This window comes from Rhinoderma darwinii, chromosome 4, assembly GCF_050947455.1.
Source record: "Rhinoderma darwinii isolate aRhiDar2 chromosome 4, aRhiDar2.hap1, whole genome shotgun sequence".
NCBI lineage: Eukaryota > Metazoa > Chordata > Amphibia > Anura > Rhinodermatidae > Rhinoderma > Rhinoderma darwinii.
Genome location: NC_134690.1, coordinates 182,237,366 through 182,265,062, shown reverse-complemented (window position 1 = coordinate 182,265,062; position 27,697 = coordinate 182,237,366). Strand labels below are relative to the sequence as shown.

At 40.9% G+C, this 27,697-nt stretch overlaps 1 protein-coding gene across 1 annotated transcript in view; it reads right to left on the bottom strand.

The window, feature by feature from the left end:
• Positions 1–27,697, bottom strand: part of LRRC1 (leucine rich repeat containing 1) — a 172,842-nt gene that overhangs the window by 64,121 nt on the left and 81,024 nt on the right. Inside the window, exons 3-6 of the mRNA XM_075861959.1 lie at positions 22,304–22,382; positions 20,239–20,328; positions 3,437–3,493; positions 1,543–1,606 (exon numbers count right to left, since the gene is read on the bottom strand). Of these exons, the coding sequence (XP_075718074.1) occupies positions 1,543–1,606; positions 3,437–3,493; positions 20,239–20,328; positions 22,304–22,382 (290 nt within the window). The remainder of the gene's footprint in view (positions 1–1,542; positions 1,607–3,436; positions 3,494–20,238; positions 20,329–22,303; positions 22,383–27,697) is intronic.

Below are 27,697 nucleotides of genomic sequence, written 5' to 3'. Positions count from 1 at the left end.
AACCCCAAAAAGAGCCCATTCCTATGACTTCTGTCCCATCACACCTAAAACAGGGACCTGTTTCCTACTGTCTACCCTGACCCTGCTCCCACGCAGAGCCCTGTCACCTTCTGAACCCTTCTCAGTTCTTTGTTCAACATCCGCGGTTGCTGTCCGAATTGCCAAGAAGTCAGCCAAAGCTGCAGTACAGGGTTCAATGGTTGTGAGGACACGGTAGCAAGTCAAAAATAGCAGAGAAAACACCAGAAATAAATGCTAAAGCAGAGGTATCAGACCATGCTCTCTATACTCTAAAAGCAAGAGAAAATGGTGACTGGGCGATCATGTGACCTTCCTGTGGGTGTTTTTAGTGGGTTGGGACATAAAAAAAACAAAACACAAATGAAATTCATTAGGTTTTAAAATGGACAGTGAAAAGCGGATGCAAAACGGGTGACACTCTGCCGTGAAAAACGGAAACCCTGCTCGGAACGGACGCAAAATGGCAGTTTTTAACAGCCAACACAAAGACCCTGTAGTGTGAATAGGGCCTTAATCAGGAGCGAGTGATTCATTTTTACTGACACTACCTAGAAAAGGGCAGATAGGGAAGACTAGATACAGTAACCTTAGAACCATAATGCACTGAATACAGAAAAGAAAGACCTCCCATCTATAGTATATATTGGTAGGCAAACAGGCAGTGGAAGCTGTAGGCAAGCATTGATGCCAAGGGTGGCAGACTTTTATATATAAGCACGAGGTTTCTTTAAATGCTAACTCAATCTTCTTAAATATCAGAGAGATCAGGATATAAAGGACTTCTTGACTTTTCAGACCCTGTAGATCTTCCCCACATAGGAAAAATAGCAGAGACACGACAAACAAAGGAGGAATTTATATAGACATATACTGTTTGTACGAGTCATATGTTGCATGTAGTGTTTTTTTATACATATATTATTGCTGGACAGAAGATTTGGCGCACCGCATGCTTGTACATGTGAGGTGTTCAAATTTATTATACTTTGTGTGAGTATGGAATATAACTTCACTGTTTATCCCACAGTGTTGAACTATATGTTACTTACATCTTCATGGTATACGTTTCAATCCTTTCGCAACATCTGGGAGTCTGTATCTGGAGATCAAACCTTATTTCTGTAGAACTACAGGACCCAGGAGATCAAGGTGCAAACTATTGGGATTATCATAGGTCTACCACACACGTTGGGGGAAGTGTCCCCCTCTGAAGATTAATTTGGACTGCTGCGATAAAAATGGTCCTTTTACTGTGTAATTCTGTTGCCGATTTCGCCTTTTTACCGGAATCGGTCTAGCTATTTTGGAAACGTGCATAGATAATATTGTATTTCTTTGCATTATTCAAAGGAGGAACATTGCTGATCTATATAGTGGGTTTCATTCCATAAGGAAATGCTGAACAGATGGAAGATTGCATTTAAATGACAGAATGTAATATATCATTAACATTTTTCACAGCACTATATATAGAAAATGTAAACGTGAACTAAACTTCTAACAACCATACAATTCTCTTACCAAGTTATAGATTTCATTGTTCCCCAAATCAAGCTCTTCAAGTCTATGAAGCTGGGAAAGAGACCTGCCAATAAAAAAAAGGGAAGAGAGCAGAAGGTCAGTAAAAAACAGAACACTGGGCTACTTTGTAGCTGGCAAAATAGAGCGATTGGTCTGTAGCCAAGAAAACATGAAATACCTTGTGTGACAGGCCCTACATAGCTCTTGTTTTATCAGCTCCAAATTAGTACCTGCTATACAGAAACTGAGGATTTATAGGGAGGTTATGCTTTCCTGTATGTATACAAATGAATTACCACAGGGTGTAGGGCTTCTTTGAAAGTATTTGAAGTCTCAAATACATATTTAGGCACTTGTCATAACAAGCTCATTTATGTAGGCAGGAAAATAACAATTATGGGGTGCAAGACGCCAAGCATACTAGATGGATTACTAACTACTTTTATTTATATAGTAATGAACCTTTAGGAGGACAAAGCGACGGTCAGAGACTGCCAGTCTCAACACTTGAAGGGATCATAAATAATAAATTTGTGCTTCGACCAATACGCTGGGACTGCAAATGTTAAAGAAGCACTCTGTTTTTCTCCTAATAAATATACTCAGCGAGTATTATTTTATCTAGTAATTCCGTTCTTTCTAAATTCTTCTCTTTAGTTGGGTCATGTGACCTCACTCTGGCTTGATAAAATCTACAGCTGTTAATGTATTGAGAATCAGCCCCTTCACTTCCTGATTAATGGACTGTACCAAACAGAGGGGTTACAGAAACTTATGTTACTAACTACTGATGCGTAGGCACATAACTGTCACAAAGTTGTAGGTCAGGAGGCTGAGCTGCGACCGCCTTCATTATAACTGTATGAACGTGTCTGCTCATCGGTAGTTAGTGACAGTTGTGTATCCCCTCTGTGGAGAACCTGTTTGGTACAGCCCATAAATCAGGAAGTGAAGCTGCTGACTCTTATCTACATTAACTGCTGTAGATTTGATCATCAGGGCTGTGTGAGGTCACATGGCCAAACTGAAGAGAAAAATGTATACAGAAAGGAATACCTAAATAATAGGTAATACCTGCTGAGTATATACAGGGGGGGGGGGGTGCATAAGTAGGTATACAGGGGGAGATTTTTCGAACAGTCTAATTACAATTTTGTGAGGCAGTTTTGAATGAAGAAACACAAGGAGACGTCATTATTAGAAAAATAACTTGGTCCGATGAAGCCAACTTCAAACTTTAGGTGCTGTTAATAGGCACAACTGTGTTTATTACGCATCAGAAAACCCCCTTGCAACAATTGAACAGTTGAATCCACCTGGGGTTACAGTTTGGGCGGCCCTTTCATGTAAAGGGGTAATTGGTCCTATCTTCTATAATACAACGTTTACCTCGGACCCGTACCTTAACATGCTCCAAGAAAATGTAATACCACAATTAAGTATGATAGAAAAAAAAAACCGGAGTGCTGCTTTAATATTCCAAATCGAATATAAAATATATTTAAGGTCGAGGAAGTGTGTGCTCCAACAGGTTTATTATTTAAGCCATTCGAAAGTAAATGACTAAATAGAATTTCAACATGGCACGGCATGAACATGGCACTTAATGAGATACCCAGCAGTGTTGATATAATTGTAATGAACAGGAAAGCTTCTCCGGTTATCATTTCAATGTGACAACTCGACAAATTATTTGATGCTGTGATTTCATCATTAATATCTGAATCTTTATCATCTATGATACCATTTCATAGCCTGCAACGTCTTCATTGGTATATGTGCAGCGGAAAGTAGTCTTAGGAAAGAAATAATGACAGCGGAGGTTTATGTTTAATGGTGTTCGATAACTGGAAACAACAGCCCCTCCCCCAACAGATACCAGTCATTAACTTACTCTGGTAAATAGGTCAACAAATTTTCTCTCAACTCTAAGGACATGAGGTTTGATAGGCTGAAAAATAAGAAACATGTGAGTAATAAAACAAAATACACAAATGACTGAAGTTAAGGAACATTAAACCTACAAACGAAATATAAATAAACAGTATGCTGAAATCCTGAATACTGACAAAAACCTTGAGCACATTTTTATTCTAAGGAAACAGTTTTAGGCCAATTTCACACTTGAGTATTGGCATATTTTGGTCAGTATTTTGCATTCGTGTTTGTAATTTAAAACTAGAAGTGGGTCCCAAACACGTAAGAGGTACCAATCTATCCATTATACTTTCCCACTGTAGGTGCCACGCCTGGTTTTGGCTTCCAAAGACTGAGGCGTTTTTAGTGGAATTTTTTCCCCAAAAAATACTGGTCAGATGTTTCTTTAACGTCTACAATATTATTTAAGAAAGTGTATATACACAGCTATTTGGTTTGTGCCGATTTATTTATTTTTACCAAAAAAGCTCTAGTTAGTAGTGTTTTTTCAATAGACTTCCCTAAAGGACTTTAAAAAGCTCCACGACAAACACCGGTACAAAAGAACACCAAATAAACGTCATTAAAAAGGCTTAAAATGCTGGGAAAAAAAAAAAAGTGTATGTGAAGGAGGAGAGCTTAAAAAACGCAAGTGTTAATTTCCATCTGATGGGCAGCTAAGGGGTGTGGCTTCATCAAAGAGGGTGGGACTTTATATGCCCAGCCTCCTATTTCAGATAGAGGAATGAGGGAAGGTTCTTACTCCAGTCAGTTACCTAATGGCTAGTTCAAATATTTTTCTACAAAAAGTCGGAGGGGAACTGATGTCCAAATGAATCAAATTGTTTTCAATGTGGACAGTCTTGAACTAAAACATGTCAATTTTTATGACAGATAACCTTTTGCATAAAAAAAAAAAAAAAAAAGCTGAATGCATTTAGTAATAGAGGAGCGGAATGAATTTGTCTGGGTCTGGTAATTGTTCCCCCGCTTGAGGAATTCTTTATAGATCTCATTTTTCATTGCAGTAGGAGAGCACGATATTAAGGGAGCCGTTACTTGGAGTTTATTTTTGGTGCATTTCCTACATTTAGTCCTACTTTAAGATTAATTATTCCAAAAGTATATGAAGTCCAGAAGGAACACTACTCATAAGCCAGACTTCTGTTCCTCAGCAGGTCAACTGAGATGTCCACGTCAAAATACACAACCGTTCATTGAATACAGTAGAGATTCTATACGGATGCTCTTGAGATGCTGGGTTGTGACATCAACAGTAAAGCAGTGGGCGATTTACTGACCTGATGGGCCATAAACTGCACCACCAGCTTATACAAGTCATTCAAGTGGGGGGGGGGGGACAGACACCACTTTACATTATACTATTTCCCTTAATTCCCATTTATTATGTACCATGCACAGCAATTATCACATCTTGAAAATCCAATTCAACCGCATTATCTACTCAATACTCGACTGATTTCAGACACTTAAATAATTGCAGACACCCCACATTTTAATATAATTTAACCCTGCATAACACCCGGAGGCAGCTGATCAGTGCAGGGTCTGGGAGTCGGACCCAGACCGATCATACAACGATGACTTATCCTGTACATAGGTCATCAGTTGTCCGTGCCTGCACAACCCCTTTAAAGGCTGGATGATTCTTCAGCCTTTAAAAGGGTATCCTGGTTACAAGTTACCCCCTATACGTAGGGTATGGAGTAACTTGCTGATCGGTGGCTGTCCGACAGCTCGGACCCCCACCATTTACAAGAAATAACTACCTGGTCAGGCATTCAAAAAGATTCACACTCAGATCCAGGACATTACATAATTTACAGTTATTTAGACAACCTTTTTTACAGTGCTGAGAAAAAAAAAATGAAGTTTACGATCAGAGGCTTTTTAACATTCATTGAACACCACAGTAAATAGTCAGTCCAGTAGGCCTCCGTACTTAATGGACCGCTTCCATAATAACTTGTCTTTGCTGGCAGTCAAATATCTTCTTTGAAACATATGGAGAATTACAAAATGTAAGCACTGTGAATGCTAATGATGTTTTAGATTCTATCGCATTCTGCAGAGGAGATCAGTTCTGTGCTGGTTTTAGCCTAACTGACTTTGACAAGAGCCAGGAGTAACTATTGACATTTGTCATTTCAGATTAATTTTTTACCTTTTCTTTTTCCATAGATAATAAACATCAACAGGCCATAAAGAAAAAGCATAATGAGACTATAACTTCAATTGGGCACTGTTCACCCAGGCATTGATACGGCACCACTTCCACAATGCAGAAAAAAAACAGAGAAAACATCTGGCATATACCAGCGTTTCAGGCATCCTATTGGTACACAGTGTCAATGCCCACCCCATTCCCTTTTTGTTTAGCCTCAATGCCCATGCGCCATGGCGAGTGGGCAGTGCCCGCCCCAATGACATATACACGAATGATGGGGGGTTATATACGGGGATGATGGGGGGTTATATACGGGGATGATGGGGGGTTATATACGCGGAGGATGGGGTTTATATACGTGGAGGATGGCGGTATATACGGGGATGATGAAGGTATATACGGGGATGATGAAGGTATATACGGGGATGATGGCAGGCTGGTATATACGGGGATGATGGCAGGCTGGTATATACGGGGATGATGGCAGGCTGGTATATACGGGGATGATGGCAGGCAGGTATATATGGTGTTGGTGGGTCCTCTGTACATAACCCCCATCATCCCTGTATACAGGGTTTTTGTTTTTTTGAAATATATTTTTTTATTTATTAAGGTCAACAAGAAGTAGACAAACATATCCAATATTAGCAGATAGCTTAATACATATAACAAACCATATATACAAGCAAAAATATAAAATACCAAGTAAAATAGTGAGCGAAAAAAATAAAATAAACGAAAGGATAAATTCGAATAAATAATCATCTTTTTATATTCAACTCCAAGTGCCCCATATTTCCTACCTTTTAATAATGGATTTCTACCTGAACGCTCCTCAACGCTCATATTCTTTGACAGTCTTGGTAAATATGAGCAAATATGCCAAGCGAGGGGGATTGTCCGCCATCCACTTTCTAGCAATTACTATTCTGGCCAATAAAAGGACCTTAAAGAGGCTCTGTCACCACATTATAAGTGCCCTATCTCCTACATAAGGAGATCGGCGCTGTAATGTAGGTGACCGTAATGCTTTTTATTTTAAAAAAACATCTATTTTTACCACTTTATTAGAGATTTTCGATTTATGCTAATGAGTTGCTTAATGCCCAAGTGGGCATATTTTTACTTTAGACCAAGTGGGCGTTGTCTTGGGGAGTGTATGACGCTGACCAATCAGCCTCATGCACTCCTCTCCATTCATTTACTCAGCGCATAGGGATCCTGCTAGATCCTTATGTGCTGTCTTATACGAACACATTAACAATACTGAAGTGTTGACAGTGAATAGACATTCCACGGGATGTCTATTCACAATCTCTGCACTTCGTTACTGTTTCTATGGTAGTTACAGCAGAGGAAGCGTGATCTCGCGAGATCTCGCTGTAAATGACAGGTTACAACGAGATCACGCTTCCTCGGCTGTAACTACCATAGAAACAGTAACGAAGTGCAGAGATTGTGAATAGACATCCCGTGGAATGTCTATTCACTGTCTAAACACTTCAGTATTGTTAATGTGTTAGTATAAGACAGCACATAAGGATCCATCAGGATCCCTATGCGCTGAGTAAATGAATGGAGAGGAGTGCATGACGCTGATTGGTCAGCGTCATACACTCCTCTGTACAACACCCACTTGGTCTAAAGAAAAAACACGCCCACTTGGCCATTAAGCAACTCATTAGCATAAATCTAAAATCGCTAATAAAGTGGTAAAAATAGATTGTTTTTTTAAATAAAAAGCACTGCTGTCACCTACATTATAGCGCCCATCTCCTTATGTAGGAGATAGGGCACTTATGTGGTGACAGAGCCTCTTTAAGAATCAGGGAAATTCGATTTTTAGGTAAATCTGCGCCTACAAGTTCAGAGGAACACCCAAGCAACGCCAAAGTTGCCGATCCAGAAATATAAATTTTACATTTGAATCGTATTTCTTGAAAAATCTTACTTCACTTAATCTGGGATTGCCCTGCACTTAAGATATATTGAAGGAACCCTGCCGAAGGATGCTTGCACCGGATACAATTTTAATCTACTCTGATTTGCATTTTAAAGAGGCCATCTGGTGTGGAATATAAAAATTAAAAAAAGAGGCAGCACTCCAATAGTCATATCAAAAAGGATTTATTCACCCATCTGTGCAGTAGGGTGCAAGGTTTAAGCTGCTCAATGCTGGAGAAAGGTTGCATCCTACTGCACAGAAGGGTGAATAAATCCTTTTTGATACAAATATTGGAGTGCTGCCTCGATTTCTATTTTTTGTCTATATCTGGAGATTTATAAATCAGATTCCTGGAGGCTTGCACCTTGTTACCCTGGAGAATGTTTGTTCTACTGTGCTGCCCATTTTTCTATTTGGTGTGTAATATAGTTGTTGAATAATGATAAAATGGATCATTTGAAAATTACCACTAGATGAAACACCCTTAGAATTCTTAAACGTTTTCCAATTTTCCATCATCTAATAAACCTACATCCCTATTCCATTCTCTGACTCGTGAAATGTGTATTTTTTGAATGTTCAGTAATGAGCATTTGTATATTTGAAATTGTGTTTTTAGTAACATTTGTAACAATTAAATATTCAAACCCAACGTGGTGGTGTACAGTAAAATTAGAATTCACTTGAGTATTAAGTATTGAGCATTAAGAAAAGCGTGTCTTCGTTGAAAATATCGAAAAATAAAATTGTTATTTACACCAAACTGTGTATTGTAATATTTCAAATGGAATCAATTGCCCATCCTTAAACAAGTGATCAATCTTAAGGATATAAATGAAACGGAGATAAATTGTTTGTAGTTATAGTTATTCCATATATGTGCAAAAGGTGAAGCCCCTTTAATCCTCAACATTTTCTTAATTCCCACCCAGGTCTCAGAGAGTAATTTACTAATAAGCCATTTCTTAAAACTATTATTTCCCATTTGACCACTTTCCAGCAGTTCATAAATGCCGTCCAGCTTTCCAGATGCCGTTCTCACCAGACGCTTCCACGCTGGGGTTTCCGGCCATTTAATAATGAATTGCAATTGGGCCGCTAAATACGAACCTTTAAAGCATGGAAGGGCCAAACCACCCTCCACCATTTTCCATAGATATTTTTGTTTCCTTCTGACCCTTTCACGCCCAAATAAGGTCATTAAGAAGGACTTCAAGTAAATGAAACATTTTGGCGTCAATCCAAAATTTGACACAGTCAATACATACAGCAATTGTGGGAGCACAACCATTTTAATGACCGCAATTCTGTCTGCTCTAGAGAGTGGTAGTTTCAGCCACACATGTTTTTGTCCTTACTTTAGAAATTAATGGGGTAATATTTAGTGCTGTATAATTCTCTAATTTCCCATCTATTTTAATTCCTAGAAACTTAAAACTCTTTGAGCGATCAATAATAGAGAGTTCACCGATAGGTTCAAAGTCAAGAAGCAGAAGGGCGGATTTGCTCCAATTTATATCAAGACCCGAAAAAGCTCCAAATTGTTCTATTACTCTAATAGTCTCTGGGACAGATCTCTGACTCATCAAGGCAGAGCAGAATGTCATCCGCATATAAAATAATTTTATCCCCCCCCCCCCCCAAACCCATGAATATTCACATTATATCTAATCAAAATCACCAAAGGATACAACGAACAAAGCAAAAACTAAGGGGTACAGGGGACACTCGTGTCTCGTTCCCCTGGATAAAGCAATAGAGGGAGTAAACTCTCCTGTAACATTTACTCTGACCGTCAGACCATTATACGTAATCGTAACCATATTCCAGAAGTTCTGCCAAATCCAAACTTTCCCATTATCTTCCAGAGGAAGATCCACTCCACCCTGTCGAACACCTTTGTGGCGTCTAGTGACAGGATGGTTACCAGCTACATACCTACAAATAATCTATGGAGATTATTACTACCATTCCTGTCTGGGATAAAACCATTCCGATTTGAGTGAATTATGGTCAAAATGGTTTTCTTCAGCCTATTGGCCAATATCTTTGCAAATATTTTACATCTGTATTTAATAAAGAAATCGGCCTATAGGTTTCCATATCACGTGGGTCTTTCCCCTTTTTTAAGATCAAGGTGATAACAGCTTCCAACATAGAGTTGGGAAGCCCCTGTATACAGGGTTGATGGGGTAAAACATAGGGACAATGGGACTTATTTACAGGGCTTATTACATAAATAGGGATGATCGGGGTAATATACAGGCCCCCCCCATCATCAGTGTATATACCATTGCGGCGGACACTGTCTCCTCGCCTGGCATGCGGGCATTGAGGCTAAACAAGTAAATAGGGCGGGCATTGAGGCCACAGTGGACCAAAAGGATGCCTGAAATGGCAGAAGTCCAGCACAGATGGGCGGAAGGCAATGACGTTATCGCTTCTCTAGGCCTATATAGATTGTTCTTATAAAAAAAAATTCAACCAGTAAAAGTTATTGAAAAAAGTTAGTCAATTTTCTAATATACTTTGTGCATCAATTTCTCAGGGTCATCAAGATATCTGCTTTTTATAATTGAACGGGAATGTTTAGTTCCGTTACAGTACAGTTATCAGAGCTTTCATTGGAAGAAACCATGCACCTGTGTAAAGCATCCTCTGTAAAGTAATCAAGGTTTCTATTTAATGACTACAAGCAGATAGGTTACAAATCGTAAGGCGTTGATACAAAGTATAAAATAAAATTGCATAATTATTATACAATGAATATGCTTTAATTGCAGAACCAGAAACATCCTTTTAACCAGTAAGTTGACTTTAAACCCATTTATACAAAGTGATTATTGTTCAGTTTGAAATGAGTATTTGTTGGTCAATGTTTTGATCATTTTCACAAAGCAGTTACAGTTACAATCATTACCGAATTTTTCGGACTACAAGACACAGTTTTTAGCAAGAATAAATCTTGCTAAAAAGTCCCTGTGTCTTACAGTTGGCAGTCAAGGGACCCGGCAGCGCCGGGCCCCCTGACCGCTTCTTACTTAAAGAGGCTCTGTCACCAGATTTTCAAACCCCTATCTCCTATTGCAGCAGATCGGCACTGCAATGTAGATACCAGTAACATTTTTTTTTTTTCAAAAACGAGCATTTTTGGCCAAGTTATGACCATTTTTATATTTATGCAAATGAGCCTTTCTTAAGTACAACTGGGCGTGTTTAAAGTTAAGTACAAGTGGACGTGTATTGTGTGTGTACATCTGGGCGGTTTTACTTGTTTTACTAGCTGGGCGTTGTGAATGGAAGTGTATGATGCTGACGAATCAGCATCATCCACTTCTCTTCGTTACCACCCAGCTTCTGGCAGTGCACAGACACACAGCGTGTCCTCGAGAGATCACGCTGTGACGTCACTCACTTCCTCCCACAGGAACTTCATCGCGTCGGATGAGCGAGGACACGCTGTGTGTCTGAACTGCCAGAAGCGGTGTCATAAATGTTAGATAGATGCGGGTCCCACCTCTGGAACCCGCACCTATCTCTAGTACAGGGCCCCCTAAACTCCGTTCTCTCTTACCCAGCTCCGTTCTCTCCCGGCCACTTCCTGGTTACATGGTCGAGTTACGGAAACAGCATAACTCCCTGAGCTACGCTGTTTCCGTAACTCCCATAGAACGGAATAGCAGTTACAGAAACAGCGTAGCATGCTACACTGCTTCTGTAACTGCCATTCACTAGTATGGGAGTTACAGAAACAGCGTTTCCGTATGTCATCCATGTATTGCATTCATGTATTGCACCAATCTAATGATCGCTGGTTCAAGTCTCCTAGGGGAAAATAATAAAATGTGTAAAAAATAAAAATAAAAAGTTAGATCAATTTTCAGTTGTTAAAAAAAAAACAAAACAACATTTTTCCCCAAGTACAATGTAAAACAAAAAAATTGGTATAGCTGCATCCGTAAAAGTCCGAAACTATGACACTATGTAAAAAAATAAATACATTTAAGACCCCAGAATTGTTGTTTTATGGTCACCAGAACGCTAAAAAGAATGAAATAAAAAAGTAGTGATAAAAAAATCGTATGACAAAAAAAATGCTGCTAATAAAAACTACAGCTCGTCCCGCAAAAAATAAGCCGACACCACTCAAATGATGGAAAAATATAAGTTATGGCTCTCCGAATGTGGTGAAACCGAACTTTTGTAATCAATAGTTTTTTCTTAGTAAAAGAAGCGTCAGAGAATTCCTGTGCCATGCACCAAACTCCTGACAGTCCTCTTCCTGTCAAACCCCTTGAATTCTGTGGTTGCTATTGACTGAGGCATTTAAGGGGTTATTGGGCAGGGATCAGAAGTTCCATAAATCTCGGCAGTTGCAGCAAAAGCTTCTGTGCCCACACGATCACCATCACGTACATGCACGTCGGTATGCAAGAAGGTAACCGTGATAATGCGTTAGTGCTTCTCTAGCAATTGCTAAAGCCCCTAAGGCTCTGTTCACATCTGCATTATGGCATCAGTTTAGAACAGAAGCCACAACACAGTGACAGATCCATCACACAACGGATGAGAAGCGCTTGACGAACCCTGTTGACTTACAATGGGGTTATTTTCTGTTCCACCTAGGTGTCAGTCATTCTTAAATCTGGCAGAATATGCGGAGCCTTCGACACAGATGTGAACATAGCCCTAGATGAAAAGCTTTGGTTTACACTTAAGAAGTGCGATAATACGTCATGCTCAATAAGGTTTCACATACAAGGCCTAATTTCCAATGGTTCCCACTACTGATATAACAACTTCTCAAACCTAGAAACTGGCATTAAGCTTTTATAATGGATATCCACCAATTCTCCGTAAAGTATCGGGAACTGCATTATGAGCAAATCATTCATACCGGTTACCCAGAACGATCCCTTTATGAGCAGCTTTGATTTGTGAAATAGAGCAGGACAGCAGCAAGGCAGTCAAATTTTCTGCCACTGCCCTCTGTGGGCAATGCTGGTCAGCATGGTGAAGCTTCACTTTAAGGGATTGTTCACACGCGGCAGATTCATGGAAAAAATACTCTTACTTGTTCTGGAGAATTGTAGCGTTTGCTCAGGCCAAGAATAAAATAAAAAAATATTCTGAATACTGTCAGGGCATTTGTTAAATCACGGTTATAAGAAATAAAAAGGTGCTACACATTTCCAAAACCAACATTCTGTTTCCAGCTGCTATAAGCAGTGCAAATTGGAAAACTTGTGTTTGTTTTTTTAATGATGAATATAACACAGCTAAAAAATAAAATAAAAAATGAAATAGACATGTGCAATTTTACATGTTTAAATTGGCAACTACAGAATACTAGCCAACATAGGTCAGTAAGCCTCCAAGCCTTTCCTTCCTATGATAAAGCTTTAGTCAACGTCACCATAGTAACACTGATTTTACAGAGCTCTATTTATGACTAAATTGAGCACAAATAGGCAAACATTATCCCAAAAGGTATAATCTGCATTAATCTTTTCTAACCTCACATCTTAGGACAAGGAGTAAATGCTACGAGTAGCAAAAATGACAAAAATGTGCGTGCAAGACAAAGATATGTCATTTAAAGGCCAGAAAATGTTATATGGAAAATGTGCCAATTACACCAAAGCAAAAAAATTAAATAAAAAAAAGTCTGATATAAAGAGCACGTAGACTGAAGTCTGCAGATTACAGGGGAGAAACACGTGAAGGCTTTTAATACCGATAGTTAAGTGTATAAAATGCATTGGAACAATCTGAAGCATGTGGTTAAATATTTATTTTATCTTCAGTCAATAAATGACATTTGGCCGTTTGGAAGCTGGATGATATGTTTCTCTATACTGAAAAAACCGTAAACTAAAATGGCTTTGACTTTTTTTTTTTTTTATATGTAATGTTTAAAAACAAAAAGTTTAAAACCTAATCAAAAGAATTTGACATAAAACACATAGAAAAGGGTTTATTAAAACTTGTGCAAAAGAAAAGTGGGGGCTGTAACCATCAGGTTGAAGCTTTGATCTTTAAGGCTGGGTTCACACTGAGTTTTTTGCAGGCAGAAAATCTGCTTTTGAGGCTGATTTTGCTCTGCCTGCACGCCTTTTCACTGCGTTTTACGCCCGCGACCATTGAGCGCCGAGGGCAAAAACGCAGCGAAACACGCTTTCTCTGCCTCCCATTGATGTCAATTGGAGGGATACATGTAAACGCCTGAAGATAGGGCATGTCCCTTCTTTGTCCCGCAAGCAGTTTTTTCTTCTTCCGGGAAAAAAACGTCTCCGCCTCCCATTGAAATCAATGGGAGGCATTTTCAGTCGTTTTTGGGCACGTTCTCCTCATCAAAAAAAAAAACTCTGAACAGAACCTAAAAGGACATCTGGAAAATGAGAACTGGAATCTGATTGGTTGTTATTGCCATATGCTTTTGCTTGCACTAGTTTTGATAAATCATGCACAAAGTGACTGTTCAGAGATTTAGGTCTCATTCATATCTCGTTTTGTCCTTCCGTCAGGAGGAGCCTGATGTAGCACACTGACCGGAGGTGTTGACATATAAGTCACCCCGAAGCCCCGGGCAGAGCGATACCTTAAGCGATGTGCCCAGGCAAGCCCTTGATGTCACAGTGATATCAGGAACTTTCAAGATCAATCCCTGTCCAGAGAGTCAGCAATGCTCTGGCCAGAGATTCTGCCCCTGGAGGAGCCCCTGATGTCACAGTCCATATATATGGAGTCCAAAGCCAGAACACTTCCGATTCTCTGGCCGGGAATCTCGTAGTTGAAATATATGGAAAGTGACATTAAGGGCTTCCCGAAGGCCAGAATGTCCGGGCCGAGCGCTACCTGATACTTTTCCCTTGGACTTCGACCCTGTGGAAGCTCTCCGAGGTATACATCTAGCATATTCTGACGGTTGCCATACAGTGGCATCCGTCACACATAGGCTCCTATGTTAAAAAAAATTCATAAAGCTCAGTATACTTTTATTTTTGCGGGTTCCCTCAGGATGAATAAAGTAGTCTGCTACACTATTCCATCTTCAAAAATATGCTGATGTATACCAGCCCGATGGAGGCCAAAGGGACACTTGATCTCAGTTGGTCTAATGGAGCCCTATAGACACGTTTAGAGTGTACGTCGAGAGCTTTCCTGACATACACATGCTAAACAGAGGGCTAAAACATGATGCATACTGGGCCTTAGAATTGCCAGAAGGCAGTAGTATAATATGTGAACCGCGCTAGTGGGAGCCACATTATCTGTCCTCTGAGCCCATGTAAACTAGTTTATGTTATCGTTCACATCTAAGGGACGTTTCATGGTTCCATGGTACCCTACATACACTTCTAAGGATGATTTTCCAGAAAGCAAAGTTTTATTACAACCACTATAAAAATACAATTTGATAGATTCTTAAATGGTTGAAGCTTTTTATATTAATAATTGAGCCACATTGGGCAATTCCGTTTTGTTGGAAGAGTCCTTTGAGGATCTGATCACATGGATTCCCATATTTATGTCCACCAGATATCAGCTGAAAAATATGTGAAAGGAGATCGTGCAGGGCAAATAAAAGTTTTTAAAAGTTCAGAAAGAAATTAATGGGCAATCGGTGTAATACACAGAAATGCCGGAGCCTACAGAGCAAGAAACAAATGTTTGTAGTCATACTCTGCAGTCTTCAACGAAGGACCGTCTTTTAATTTGGAATACCCAAAAAGCACATTTAAAGATGAATTTAAGACAGCTTCTTTAAAGAGGTATTCCGAGTCAACAATTATCACCTATCCACAGGTCAGGCGATAAGTGTCTGATCGCTGGGACCCAACCGATCACTAGAACAAGGATCCTGAGCCAACCTGTTCTGCACTGCAAGCTTGATTGGAGCGTCGCAAGAGCATGCGCAGTGCCACTCTATTTAAAGTCTAGGGGACTGACAGACAACCAAGTTCAGTGCTCACCTGTTTCCAGTAGTCTCATAGAAATTCAATGGATCAAGCAGATCCCATGTTCGTTCCTAGCTCCATTCAAACTCATCCTCACTGCGGGGAATGGGAGAAGGAATGGTTGCGCTCAAAACACCAATTCTGTCAATTGGTGTGGTTTGCAGCGTTGCAGACTCCAGGGATCAAACCCTTACTTTTAGATAGGTCATAAATGTGGATTCTGGAAATACCCCTTTAAAGGAGGCTCTGTCACCATATTATAAATGCCCTATCGCCTACATAATCTGATCGGCGCTGTAATGTAGAGAACAGTGGTTTTTATTTTGAAAAAAGATAAGATTTAAGTGGAACCCATATGAGAACCACAGCAGCTGCATAGTAATGTAAAAGATACAAACGAGGACATTCCTTATCTTCCAATCTTAACTTTATTATAGGCATAGAAAAAAAAAAAAAAGTCTTAGGCTATGTTCACACGGAGTATTTTGGGGGAGGAATATCTGCCTCAAAATTCCGTTTGGAACTTTGAGGCAGATTTTCCTCTCCCTGCACGCCGATTTTCGCGCCGTTTTTCGCCCGCGGCCATTGAGCGCCGTGGGCATAAAACAGCGCGAAATACGCTTTCTCTGCCTCCCATTGAAGTCAATGGGAGGTCAGAAGCGGAAGCGCCCGAAGATAGGGCATGTCACTTCTTTTTCCCGAGAGGCAGTTTTACTGCTCGCGGGAAAAAGACGCCGACGCCTCCCATTGAAATCAATGGGAGGCGTTCTCGGGCCGTTCTTGCCGAGTTTTGCGACGCGGTTTCCGCGTCAAAAAACTCGGCAAAATACCCCGTGTGAACATAGCCTTACCTTTCTGGGCAGTGGAAACATTTTTTACCACTTAAAGTCCAGCCTATTTTAGACCTTGATGACCAAGCCATTTTATACGTTTTTCCATCGTCGCATTCCAAGAGCTATAACTTTTTTATTTTTGCGTCGACATAGCTGTATAAGGTCTTGTTTTTTTGCGGGACAAGTTGTAATTTTTAATCGCACCATTTTGGGGTACATAGAATTTATCCGTTAACTTTTATTAACTTTTTTTTGGGGGGGGGGGGGGGAATAGAAAAAAAACGTGCAACTTCGCCACACTTTTTTTCATCCTAAATTTACACCGTTTACCGTGTGGTATAAATAACACAATAGCTTTATTCAGTTGGTTGTTGCGATTGCAACGATACCAAATTTGTATAGATTTGGTATGTTTTACTACTTTTACACAGTGGAAAAACACTTTTTTTTAAATTATTTGTCTTTGTCTCCATATTTGAAGAGCCATAACTTTTTTTCGCCGATGCAATTGTATGAGGGCTTTTTTTTTTTGCGGGACGACTTGTAGTTTTTATAGGTACCATTTTGGAGTAGATGCGACTGTCACATTTTTTTTTAAGGCAAGATTTAAAGAAAACAGCAATTTTTGCAGGTTTTTTTTAATTTATTTTTTACGACGTTCACCATGCGGGTTAAACAATGTAATAAGTTTATAGTTGGGGTCGTTAAAGACGTGGCGATACCAAATACGTGCAACTTTTTTTTAACTTTATTTTATTTGTTAATAATAAAGCAGTTTGTAAGGGAGAAAAGTGGGTTTTTCATTTTTTCGTAACTTTTTTTTTTTTCCACTTTACTAGTCCCACTAGGGGACTTCACTATGCGATGGTCCGATCGCATTTATAATACACTGCAATACTTATGTATTGCAGTGTATTATGCCTGTCCGTGTAAAACGCACAGGCATCTGCTAGGTCATGCCTCTGGCATGACCTAGCAGGCATTAACTACAGGCAGACCTGGGGGCCTTTATTAGGCCCCCGGCTGCCGTCAAAGACAGACACTCGGCCGGGTGTCAGTGGGATGAGAGGGAGCTCCATCCCTCTCTCCAAAACCACTTAGATGCGCCACCCTCGCTATTGAGCACCACATCTGAGGGGTTAAACAGGTGAGATCGATACGGATATCGATTTCACCCGGTCGAGCAGGGACGCCCTCAGCTACCTCTGGTAGCGGAGAGCAGGGAAATTTGACAGCTCCCTGCTCTGTTTATTTTTTCTGATGCAGTGTCGTAAAAAGGCTATTGCATCGGAATAAAGCCTGTTAGTGGCCGCCGTAAAAACACTATGGGGTGGTCACTAACGGGTTAAAAACAGTTATTTTTATTTCTTTGAACCAACCAAGCTGCTATGGTTTAGAAATCAGTTAATCAGAACAGACACAAGTGTGGAAATTTTCTTATTAGAGGAGTAAGACAACAACGCGACCTTGCGTCCAAACATTACAAACCTGCATTCAGACTTCCATATCCGTTAGTTCTAATAAATCTTACAAGCTTCAAAGCCTATAAAAAGAGTGATCTACAATGTATAATGTATAATGTTTGGATCTGTGCCGAGTCACCTCCCCCACCCCAACTCCTCTTCCCGGTGTTCTCACCTGAACAACATGAATAGGCACACATTGCACGGTCTATTGGCTTTGTGGCACGCTTCACTAATTATGAGGTTTACATCGAGTCTCATGCATGTTCCAAGAAGGTATTTTTTTCTTCAAATTCACAGTTCTCTTTTAGAAGCTTGTGCTGTTCTAGCGTTGGTCATACAACTAAGGACTTGTTTACATCAGCGTTCAAGTTCTGTTTATCGATTCCTCTGATGGAACCGATGAACGGAAGGCTGAAGGGAAACTATTGCTTCCATTTGAATTACCATTGATTTCAATGGTAATGCTTCAGTTTCAGTATGTTTCCGTTTCGCAAAAGCTTCCATTTTTTTTTCACAGAAACAATAGCACAGTCAACAGCACTATTGTCTCCGTGAAAAAAAACACCTGAAACTTTATGTAACTAAAAGAAAACAAACATACTGAAACGTAAGCGATGTTTTCCGTACGGCTTTCCATTCATAAGTTCCTCTGACGGAAAGTTTGAACGGACTGATGAACAGAACCCGAACACTGATGTGAACAAGCCCTAAGGCTACGTTCAGACGAGCGTTGGCAACCCCGGACGTGAAAAACTGAGGTTTTTCACGTCGGAGGTGCACCCACTGCAGAACGCGTAGCCACGGATCCCCCATAGACTATAATCTATGGCGGATGCGTGACACACAGTAAAATAGGACACGTCCTATTTTTCACAGATTCTTCACATGCTCCGTTGAAACAACGGTTGTGTGAACGGCCCCATTGAAATACATGAGTTCGTGTGACGGCCGTCGCTTTAACAGCCATCACACGGACGTGATACACGCTCGTCGGAATGAGCCCTAAGGCAATTCTCTGCTAGCTAAATCTCTCTCACTCACTGCAGGCCGATTGCGCTTATCAATACGGATACATTGTAACAGTAGTAGTGCTGTTTAAGAAAAGAAAAATTTTAAACGTATACTTCTTTTGGCAATTATTTGACCCATTAAAAATAAAAATAAGAGGGTGATTTTTTTAGCGATCCGCTACAAAGCTATCAATCTTGGACAGTGAGCTAGACCGGCTCTACATGATACCCGGTACCTGAACACTCATTTGGCCAACAGTTAGGCTACATGCACACGTTGCGTAATTTGGTGCAGAAAATGCGCAGGTAATTCCGCTGGTAAAATCCCCACCTAATAGTGCGTTTTTTGCATTTTGATGCAGAAATAGGTGCAGTTTTGTGCGTTTATTTTTTTTTGTTTAAACTAGTATATCAATGCGTTAAGGTGAATAAACTGCTGCCAGACACTAACAGTGGCTTATCTCCCATGTAAACAAATAATCCTACATAATAATTCCCTCCATATACATTAGTCAGTCTATCCAGCCGAAAGCTTTATCTAATGCTTATGGCCAGCTCTACTCTTGGTGATTGTGACTACAACGGTATAATTGTCAATTATTAATATATAGTCCTAAAGGGTATACAAATGTCTTAAAGAAGAAGTACAATCATTAGTGAAATCGTAAAAAATAAAACCAGAAATAGCAAATTGCTTTAACATGAAACATTACCAGGCCATTCCAAAACCTTATATATATTTTGGATGCACAGACAATAGAAGATCATACAAGCAACACCAATATCCAGCCTAAGCACAGAGAGAACAGATACCCTAAATCGCAGATACGTTTTTTGGGCGCACAAGCTACTGTAAGTGGTCCGCTATATTTCCCTGTCCCATTTACTTCTCCATTAGACCAAGGGTGAAGTTACATCTGTTCTGGAGTTCAGAGTCGGTAATTGATATCGATTAGATCTCACTAAGTGAACATTTACGTCCGGGCACCTACCCCTTTAACTCTGACAATAATTTCTGGTTACACAGAGGACAAGACGACAGTTGGACATCAAAAGATCCATAGGGCAATATGCGAATAGCCAACTTTCACAACAGGTTGCCAAACACTTTTTTCTTACCTTCCGCAATTCATGCGAGTATCCAGGTTTGGAAACACATACTCAATTATTCTTAAAATCAAGTTCTAAAAGTTAAAAATGGTTATACATATGGAGAGCCTTACATTTAATTCTAACACATTTTCACTATAGAACACATTTATTCTCATCTCGTGACAAGGACACATTTATTAGAGCCAGTGGGAAACAAATCAATTCCATTATTCATTCTTGCCAACTCTTATTTCGGTCACTCACAAAACAGTAGAAGTACTTACTTTCCAATGTTCTCAGGGAGTGCCTGCAGTGAGATATCATTAATGGAAAGGCATGTGAGGCTCTCTAGGTCTGAAAAACTTTCTGGCAACCTGGATTACAAAGAAGAAAATACATACTATCAAAAAGTGGCCAAAAGCAGAGAATAACGGAACACAAAGCCAATGGAAATGCCTCTAGATAAAGCCTAAACAGCAGAACACTATAACAAACAAAACGTATGCGATGTCAAAATAAACACTAAAAACAACAATTCTCTATTTGTACTGTGATAATGCAGATGGTGCAAAAACCACATCAATCCATGTACCATCCTGCACAGTTTTTGTGCGGATGTTAATGCCAGAGGAGTTTTGGAACTCATGCATAAAAGTCGCCATGCTTTAATTGCGACCCTGTTCTGTAATGTTACGTGGTCTGCTACTTCGTGGCTGAGCAGTGGTTCCTAAACGCTTCCCCTTTGCAATAATACCACTCTCAGCTGATTGTGGAATATCTTTCAGGGAGGAAATTTCACGAACTGACTTGTTGCAGTGGCATCCTATCACAGTCCTATCACAGTGTCACGCTGGAATTGAGACCGCTTTATAACAACCCATTCTGTAAAGGCGACTGCATGGCTAGGTGCTAGAGTTTATACACCTGTGGCAATGGGACCGAGAGAAACACCTGAATTCAATTATTAAGTGGTGTGCCCAATACTTTTGTCCATATAGTGTATATCTAAACATACGATGGCAGTTATATTGTAATAAATCCAGGTGTATGCTAGGATGTACAAGGCCTATTGCGATCGGTTTACATTTTTGCGAAGTTTTTGGTTATACTGTTCCACCATAGGCACAGAACAACAAGAATTGAAGCGCCTGATGCATCGCATGACAGACACCTAAGAAGTCGACGGTACCCATTGGCTTTAATGGGGTCCGTCAGGTTTCTGTCATGTTGTCGGTCATTTTGCCAGACGAAATAGCACTGCATGCGGTCTGGCAAAAAAAAAAAGAGGAAACCGTAACGCAGATGTCAAAGCCTTAGATGCAGAGGACATGCTGTATTAATTTTTTTGTGCAATATCAATACTTTCACAATTTTGCAAAAAATGTAGTGCCAGGAATGGGATCCCAAACTAAGGAAGCATCAAATCTTTAATATTCATGTTATATCCACAAGGGGGGGGTCCACCTCTGGTAACAGAACTCCGTTCATTTTGTAATTCCCATATACTTGAATGGAAATGTTAGCTCTCCATAGACTTCTATAGGGAGAACGGTTGACCTAAATTAGCGAACGGTCATGAGATCCTCGTATCCTGTGGAGATGCCATAAATGTTTATAACGGGAATACACCTTTAAGTGAAATGCTTTGTTCATACATCTGTGCTCGCTATACAAATAACAGCACCCATAAAAAAAAAACATAAAACGACCACTGGATTTATTTCCTATGCTCTTTTCTTGACAAGGCATGTACAATTATAGGAGAAAAAAAAAGGGACCCAATCAGTCCCAACAAATACCCCTAATACTATCTAGCAACCATCCCAAAAATGTTACATGCGGTAAACCTTTCAGTTCTGCCCTGTGAATGCCAAGATATCATTGCTATTCTTTAATAATGTGAAAATAAAAAAAGGTAGTCATGTCTGTGCCGGACTATACCATGCAAAAGGTAAAGTCCGGCACCCACTGATCGGAGTGCCACTGCATGTAAACATTGCACCCAGCTGCAGTACGTGGCTGCAGAAGTGACTCGCTTTCTGTGTGACCTACAAGCGTCGAGTACATCGAATAGACAGTGAGATTGAGGGGCCATGCAGGGACCGGAGCGCCGCTGCAATGTTTACATGCAACAGCGCTCAAGTCAATGGATGCTGGAAAGAGGGAGGGCATTAAAAACAAAACAACAAAAAAAACTTAATTGGAAAGCCCACTTATTTTTGGGGAATAAAAGGGCTAGGAAGGGCGGATTAAAAAAATTAAAAAAAATAAAAAAAAATAAAAAAAAGCCAGAACAAACAAACAAAGCAAGCAAGCAAAACACATTTATCGCATCTATCCAGCGCTTACCTTGTGAGGGGGTTTCCACTGAAATCAGCCACTTGAAGTGCCTTACAAAATGAGATACTGTCTGGAATTTCTGGAATATCTGAAACATATTTTACAAAAAAATACAATTAATTTTTATGAAAAACTGAAAATCTTACCGTTGTAGCCAACAATGCCTATTTTCCTTTTTTAGAAGAAAAACCGATGATGCATCAATTTTAGTCTTATGTGCTAAAGGCTATATGTGGAAGGGCACAATGAATTTATATTTTTAAATGAATTAAATGGATTCATGTAAATGTTTTTATGTTTGTGCGTGAATTCGCAGCCACTAAAAAGCCTCCTGAAATGTCTAAAGGGCTCAAATTCCTGCGCTGTCCAGCTCCGCAGACGCGTTCATTTTTTTAACAAACTTCTGCAGCAAACACATATGGATATTTGTGTATGAAGGACTATATTCAAAGATTTTTAGGAAAAGTAACCAGGATAGTTCACCTGGTATTCAGGAGCAGTGGGAACAGCAGTACATTAATCCTTTTACTAGAACTCCTGTATTATTCAGTACCAAGAGACTGGCATTTTATAGATTGATATCAAGCAGCAATAATTCTCTTTCCAAGGCAGATATGATGTGTTTTTAATGTCATGTCCAATAAACAAAACAGCATTGGATGCTTTTCATCTGTTAATATGCCTTAGACATTACACAAGTGTCCACTCTTAGGAGAATCTCTCATAAGAATACAAAGCTTGAAAATACAAGTCTCCGGTTGTAAACCAGATGTTCTAGGGCATAAGCGGTCTAAATAGATGCGTAACCAAAAGACGAGTACTTAATGCCAACTGCGTCACACAACCAAACCCACTGCAAAACAAGGCAGGCTAAGCATAATCCGGCTCGCAAAGGCAAAGATTTTTATTTTGTAAATGCTGCCAATTTTCCTATTTTATTCTAGAATCCAACAAAGCCATAGCAAACCAATAAGCTCCAACTATGATTCTATTTTCAGAAATAAAATTGTGTGTCTGCTCTATTAGTGGAAATAAATAATAAAATCACTTAAAGAGGCTCTGTCACCAGATTATAAGTGCCCCATCTCCTACATCATTTTATCGGCGCTGGAATGTAGTTAACAGCAGTGTTTTTTATTTTGAGAAACAATCTTTTTTCAGCAAGTTATGACCTTTATTACATTTATGCAAATTAGTTTCTTAATGCCCAAGTGGGTGTTTAACTTTTAACCAAGTGGGCGCATTACAAAGTGTATGACGCTGACCAATCAGCATCATACACTTCTCTTCATTACACCCAAGCTTGTTTCACTGAACAATGTGATCTCGTGTGACGTCACTTCCGCCCACAGGTCCTTCGTCTCTAGGGAGTTCTATATGCTTACCTGCACTGTGTGATGCTGCCTCCTGCGCTGCAGATCCGACGACTAACTTCTCATACGTCTGGAGACGATCTATGATCAGTCTTCAGACGCAGGGATGAAGGACCTGTGGGCGGAAGCGACGTCACAGCGTGGTCTTGCGAGATCGAAGCTTGTTTCACTGAACAATGTGGTGTAATGGAGAGAAGTGTATGATGCTGATTGGTTAGCGTCATACACTTCTTTGTAATAAGCCCACTTGGTTAAAAGTTAAAAACCGCCCACTAATTTGCATAAATGTAATAAAGGTCATAACTTTCTGAAAAAAGATTGTTTCTCAAAATAAAAAACACTGCTGTTAACTACATTCCAGCGCCGATAAAATGATGTAGGAGATAGGGCATTTTTTATCTGGTGACAGAGCCTCTTTAAAGGGGTTTTCCCATCAGAGACCTTTATGACATATTCACAGGATAAGTCAAATGTCAGATAGATGCGGGTCCCACCTCTGGAGGAGAGGACAAGCATGAAAACTGTTTTACAAACAAACTTTTCAGAGATCACCATGATTCGTTAATCATGGTGATTCCATGCTCAGAAGCAGAACCAATTGGTTTGGCCATCAGTGAGCAGGTTGCTGGGGTGCCGGGGACACTGAAAGTGACGGTGTCAGAGCGCTCTCTTCAGTATTATGCAGGCACAAACACGGGACATATGCAGCTAGGACGTGAATCTACACATTAGAGGCATGAAGGGGTTAAAGTAACTGGCAGTGTATTTATAGCTTATAAAAATACCTGTTCTATCATATTTTGCTTCCCTGTGTCCACCTTGGTGCTGCTGTTATTCGGTGCTGCTGGAGGAGGGGCTCTGAGCAGACTCCGTCTCCTTCAACCTCTGGCAGGTGACAATATAGTGCCGCCTTACTTTCCAAAATGGCTTTACAATCTTAACAAGCAGAGAAGGAGTCTCCTCAGTTATACTACAATGCTACTGCAAAGGCTCTGCTCCTTCCTTGTGCAGTGAAGAGAGGATCATTACGCAGAGAACTGAATGTGGGGAAAGTGACTGAGCATGAGCGTCCACCAGCACTCCGCTCATTAGGTGGACGTGCACATTTTTATACACTTTGCAAACTAGGTGACACCATACTTGGGAGAGTAAATGTCACTGTTCAATGGATTATTTTATTTAGGGCATATTGCACACGACCGTAGCCATGTGCACCGTCCGCGATTATGGCACGGCTGGCCCGAGGAGTACCATCCGCGCGCTGTCCACAATCACGGACGGTGCACACACAAGATGTTCATTGACTTCAAGGAGACCGGACCGCAATTACAGACCGTTAAATTATGTAAATCTACCAGCAACACAGAGTGATCTCGCGTTTGAAGCGAACGGTGTGCTGGGAAGTGGAGAACTGTAGGACATGGATTGGACAGCTTAATACAGAAAACATCCAATCAGCGTCATACAGTTCTCCTTTTTTCAAGCCGAGCGTGATCTCCGATTCAATCGCGAGATCACGCGGTGTTGCTTGGCTGGGAGGAGGAGAACTGTATGATGCTGATTGGACAGCGTCATACAGAAAATATTACACCTCCCATTTGGTAGGTATAGCCAAATTAGCATATTTAGAAAAAAAAACACATAACTTAGCGAATAAATGTTTTTAAACAAGCCAGAATGCTGGCGAAACGCGTGTCGGGTGCTCAGTATTTTTTAATATCCTAATGTGCAACTATACAGCCTCTAGATATTTAGTACAATAGAATTGCGTACGCAGTTAACCTCATTGCCACAATTAGACAAGCTATGAGCTGTCCTATGTGAACCAGCGAGGTCTCGCGTGAATGGAGCATAACCTCGTCTGGCTCTATCCAAGCAGTGGAGCGTAATTCAGCCCTCACCTGCTTTTACCACCTGCCATCCCGAGATCACCCTCCGGTGCCCCACACTGGATGGTCTGTCCTGCATCGCCGCCCCAGCTTTGTCTTGCTGGGGCGCCGCTGCAGCGGACTACCTGTCCGTGGTGAAACCGGCCGTGCACAATCCAGCGAGAATCTCTCTCCCCTGTCGGTTTACAGTTCCAGACGGCACCCCCCACACAGACGCTTTGCTGACCAAGGCGGAGTGCCACTGTGGGAATTTGCACCGTCCGGACTCCAGCCCATCATACCGGACGGTTGTCCTGCATGGCTGCCCCAGCTCTGCATTACTGGGGCAAGAGTGCATCACACTCCGTCCGGAGCGGTCGGGCATCAGCTCCAGACGGCATCCCCCGCACTGCCGCTCTGCTCAAACTAGGGGAGCCCCGCTGCGGGAGATCGAACTGTCTGGACTTCATTGTCACATAGGGTTCGTGGACCCAATGGGCCGTACCAGCTTGGTGGTATGGCAGCTGGCCAACAGGGTGCAGGTCAGAGTCTATAGTTTATATAGGGTACCTGTGGCAGCTCGGACAGTAGCAAAACAGGCTTGGCAGGAACAAGGCAGCAGGTAGAAGTCAGGCGTGGAGAAGCAGGACAGGCGTGGTATACAGCACAGCACGGCTACAGCTAAGCACGGCACTAGATCAGGATACAGGTTACAGGAACCACTGGGAGCAGGAAACACTAGGGGTCCATTTGCAAGACAGACAAGGAATAAAACAACAAAGCGCAGGCGTGGGAGGATGGGGCTGGGACCTTCTTATAGCCCAGGGTACTCTGGACCAATTAGCTCAATCACAAACATGCTTGTGCTCTTGTTCTCAAGTCTGGACTGAGATCGTGAGCGCACCCTGGTGGTCACTGTGGAGCAGGATGGCCGTATGTGCAAACATCTCTTGAGAGAAGGGCGTCGTCTGGATGGAAGGAGTTTGTGGTCAGCGACCAAGGACGTTACACTCATTCAGGTAGTGCTGCATGCCTATTGCATGGTAGCACAGCACTTACGTGCTATTCACATTGTGGTTTGCAGCAACAGTGACATATACGTCACATTGTCTATTTGGCCTATAGGGAATGTGAGTTCGGGGGTCACTCGCATATACCCAGTTGCACTAATTGATTAAAATAGACAAAGGATAAAAGTTGCAAACAAATAAAAGTTATATATTATAAGTCTACACACTTTCCTTTTTTCCCTTTCCCCATTTGTACAATGTTTAACACAATTTACACTGTAGCTATCAGCATCACAGAGCCTATTATATTAGTTAGGAGATAGGGCATTAATAAACTAGTGACAGATCATCTTTAAGGCTGGATTCACACTTTGCCTATTTGTTGCAGATTCTGATGGAAATTTGAGCCAATACCAGAATTTGTTCCAAAAGGCATGGGAAATATATAGGAATGACTTAGATTTCTCCTCCCTCCACTTCTGGCTTTGGTTGAAAAAAATCTGCATCAAAATCTGCAACAAATATGGGAATGTGAATCCAGTGTAAGGGTATGTTCACACGGCTGCGTCCAATACGCCTAAAATTACAGAGCTGTTTTCAGGTGAATCCAGCTCCTTAATTTCAGACGTAATTGTTCGTACTCGCGTTTTTCACAGCGTCAATTACGTACGTAATTGGAGCTGTTTTTCAATGGAGTCAATGAAAAACGGCTCCAATTACGTCTCAAGAAGTGACATGCACGTCTTTGACGCGGGCCTCTTTTTACACGCCGTCTTCTGACAGCGGTGCGTAAAAAAAAGCCAGTGTGCACAGAACATCGTAACCCCTTGACTTCAATGGGCAGAGGTTTGCCTGCGGTTTGGAGCCGTATTTTCGAACGTAATTCGAGGCGTAAAACGCCCGAATTACATCCGTAAATAGGGCGTGTGAACATACCCTAATGCTTCTCAGACCACTTAGGAGTATGCCTTATTGGGGCAGTGCTTAAAGGGCTTTTGCAACCGTAATGTTTTATGACCCATTGATAGAATAAATCAAACACACTAATTGTTGGGCCCAACTGCTGGGACTCCAACCATTTGTGGCCCCTTTCGGCCCCCCCCCCCCCATTGATGTGAATGAGAGTTTGAGACCATTTAACAGTCTCTGTCA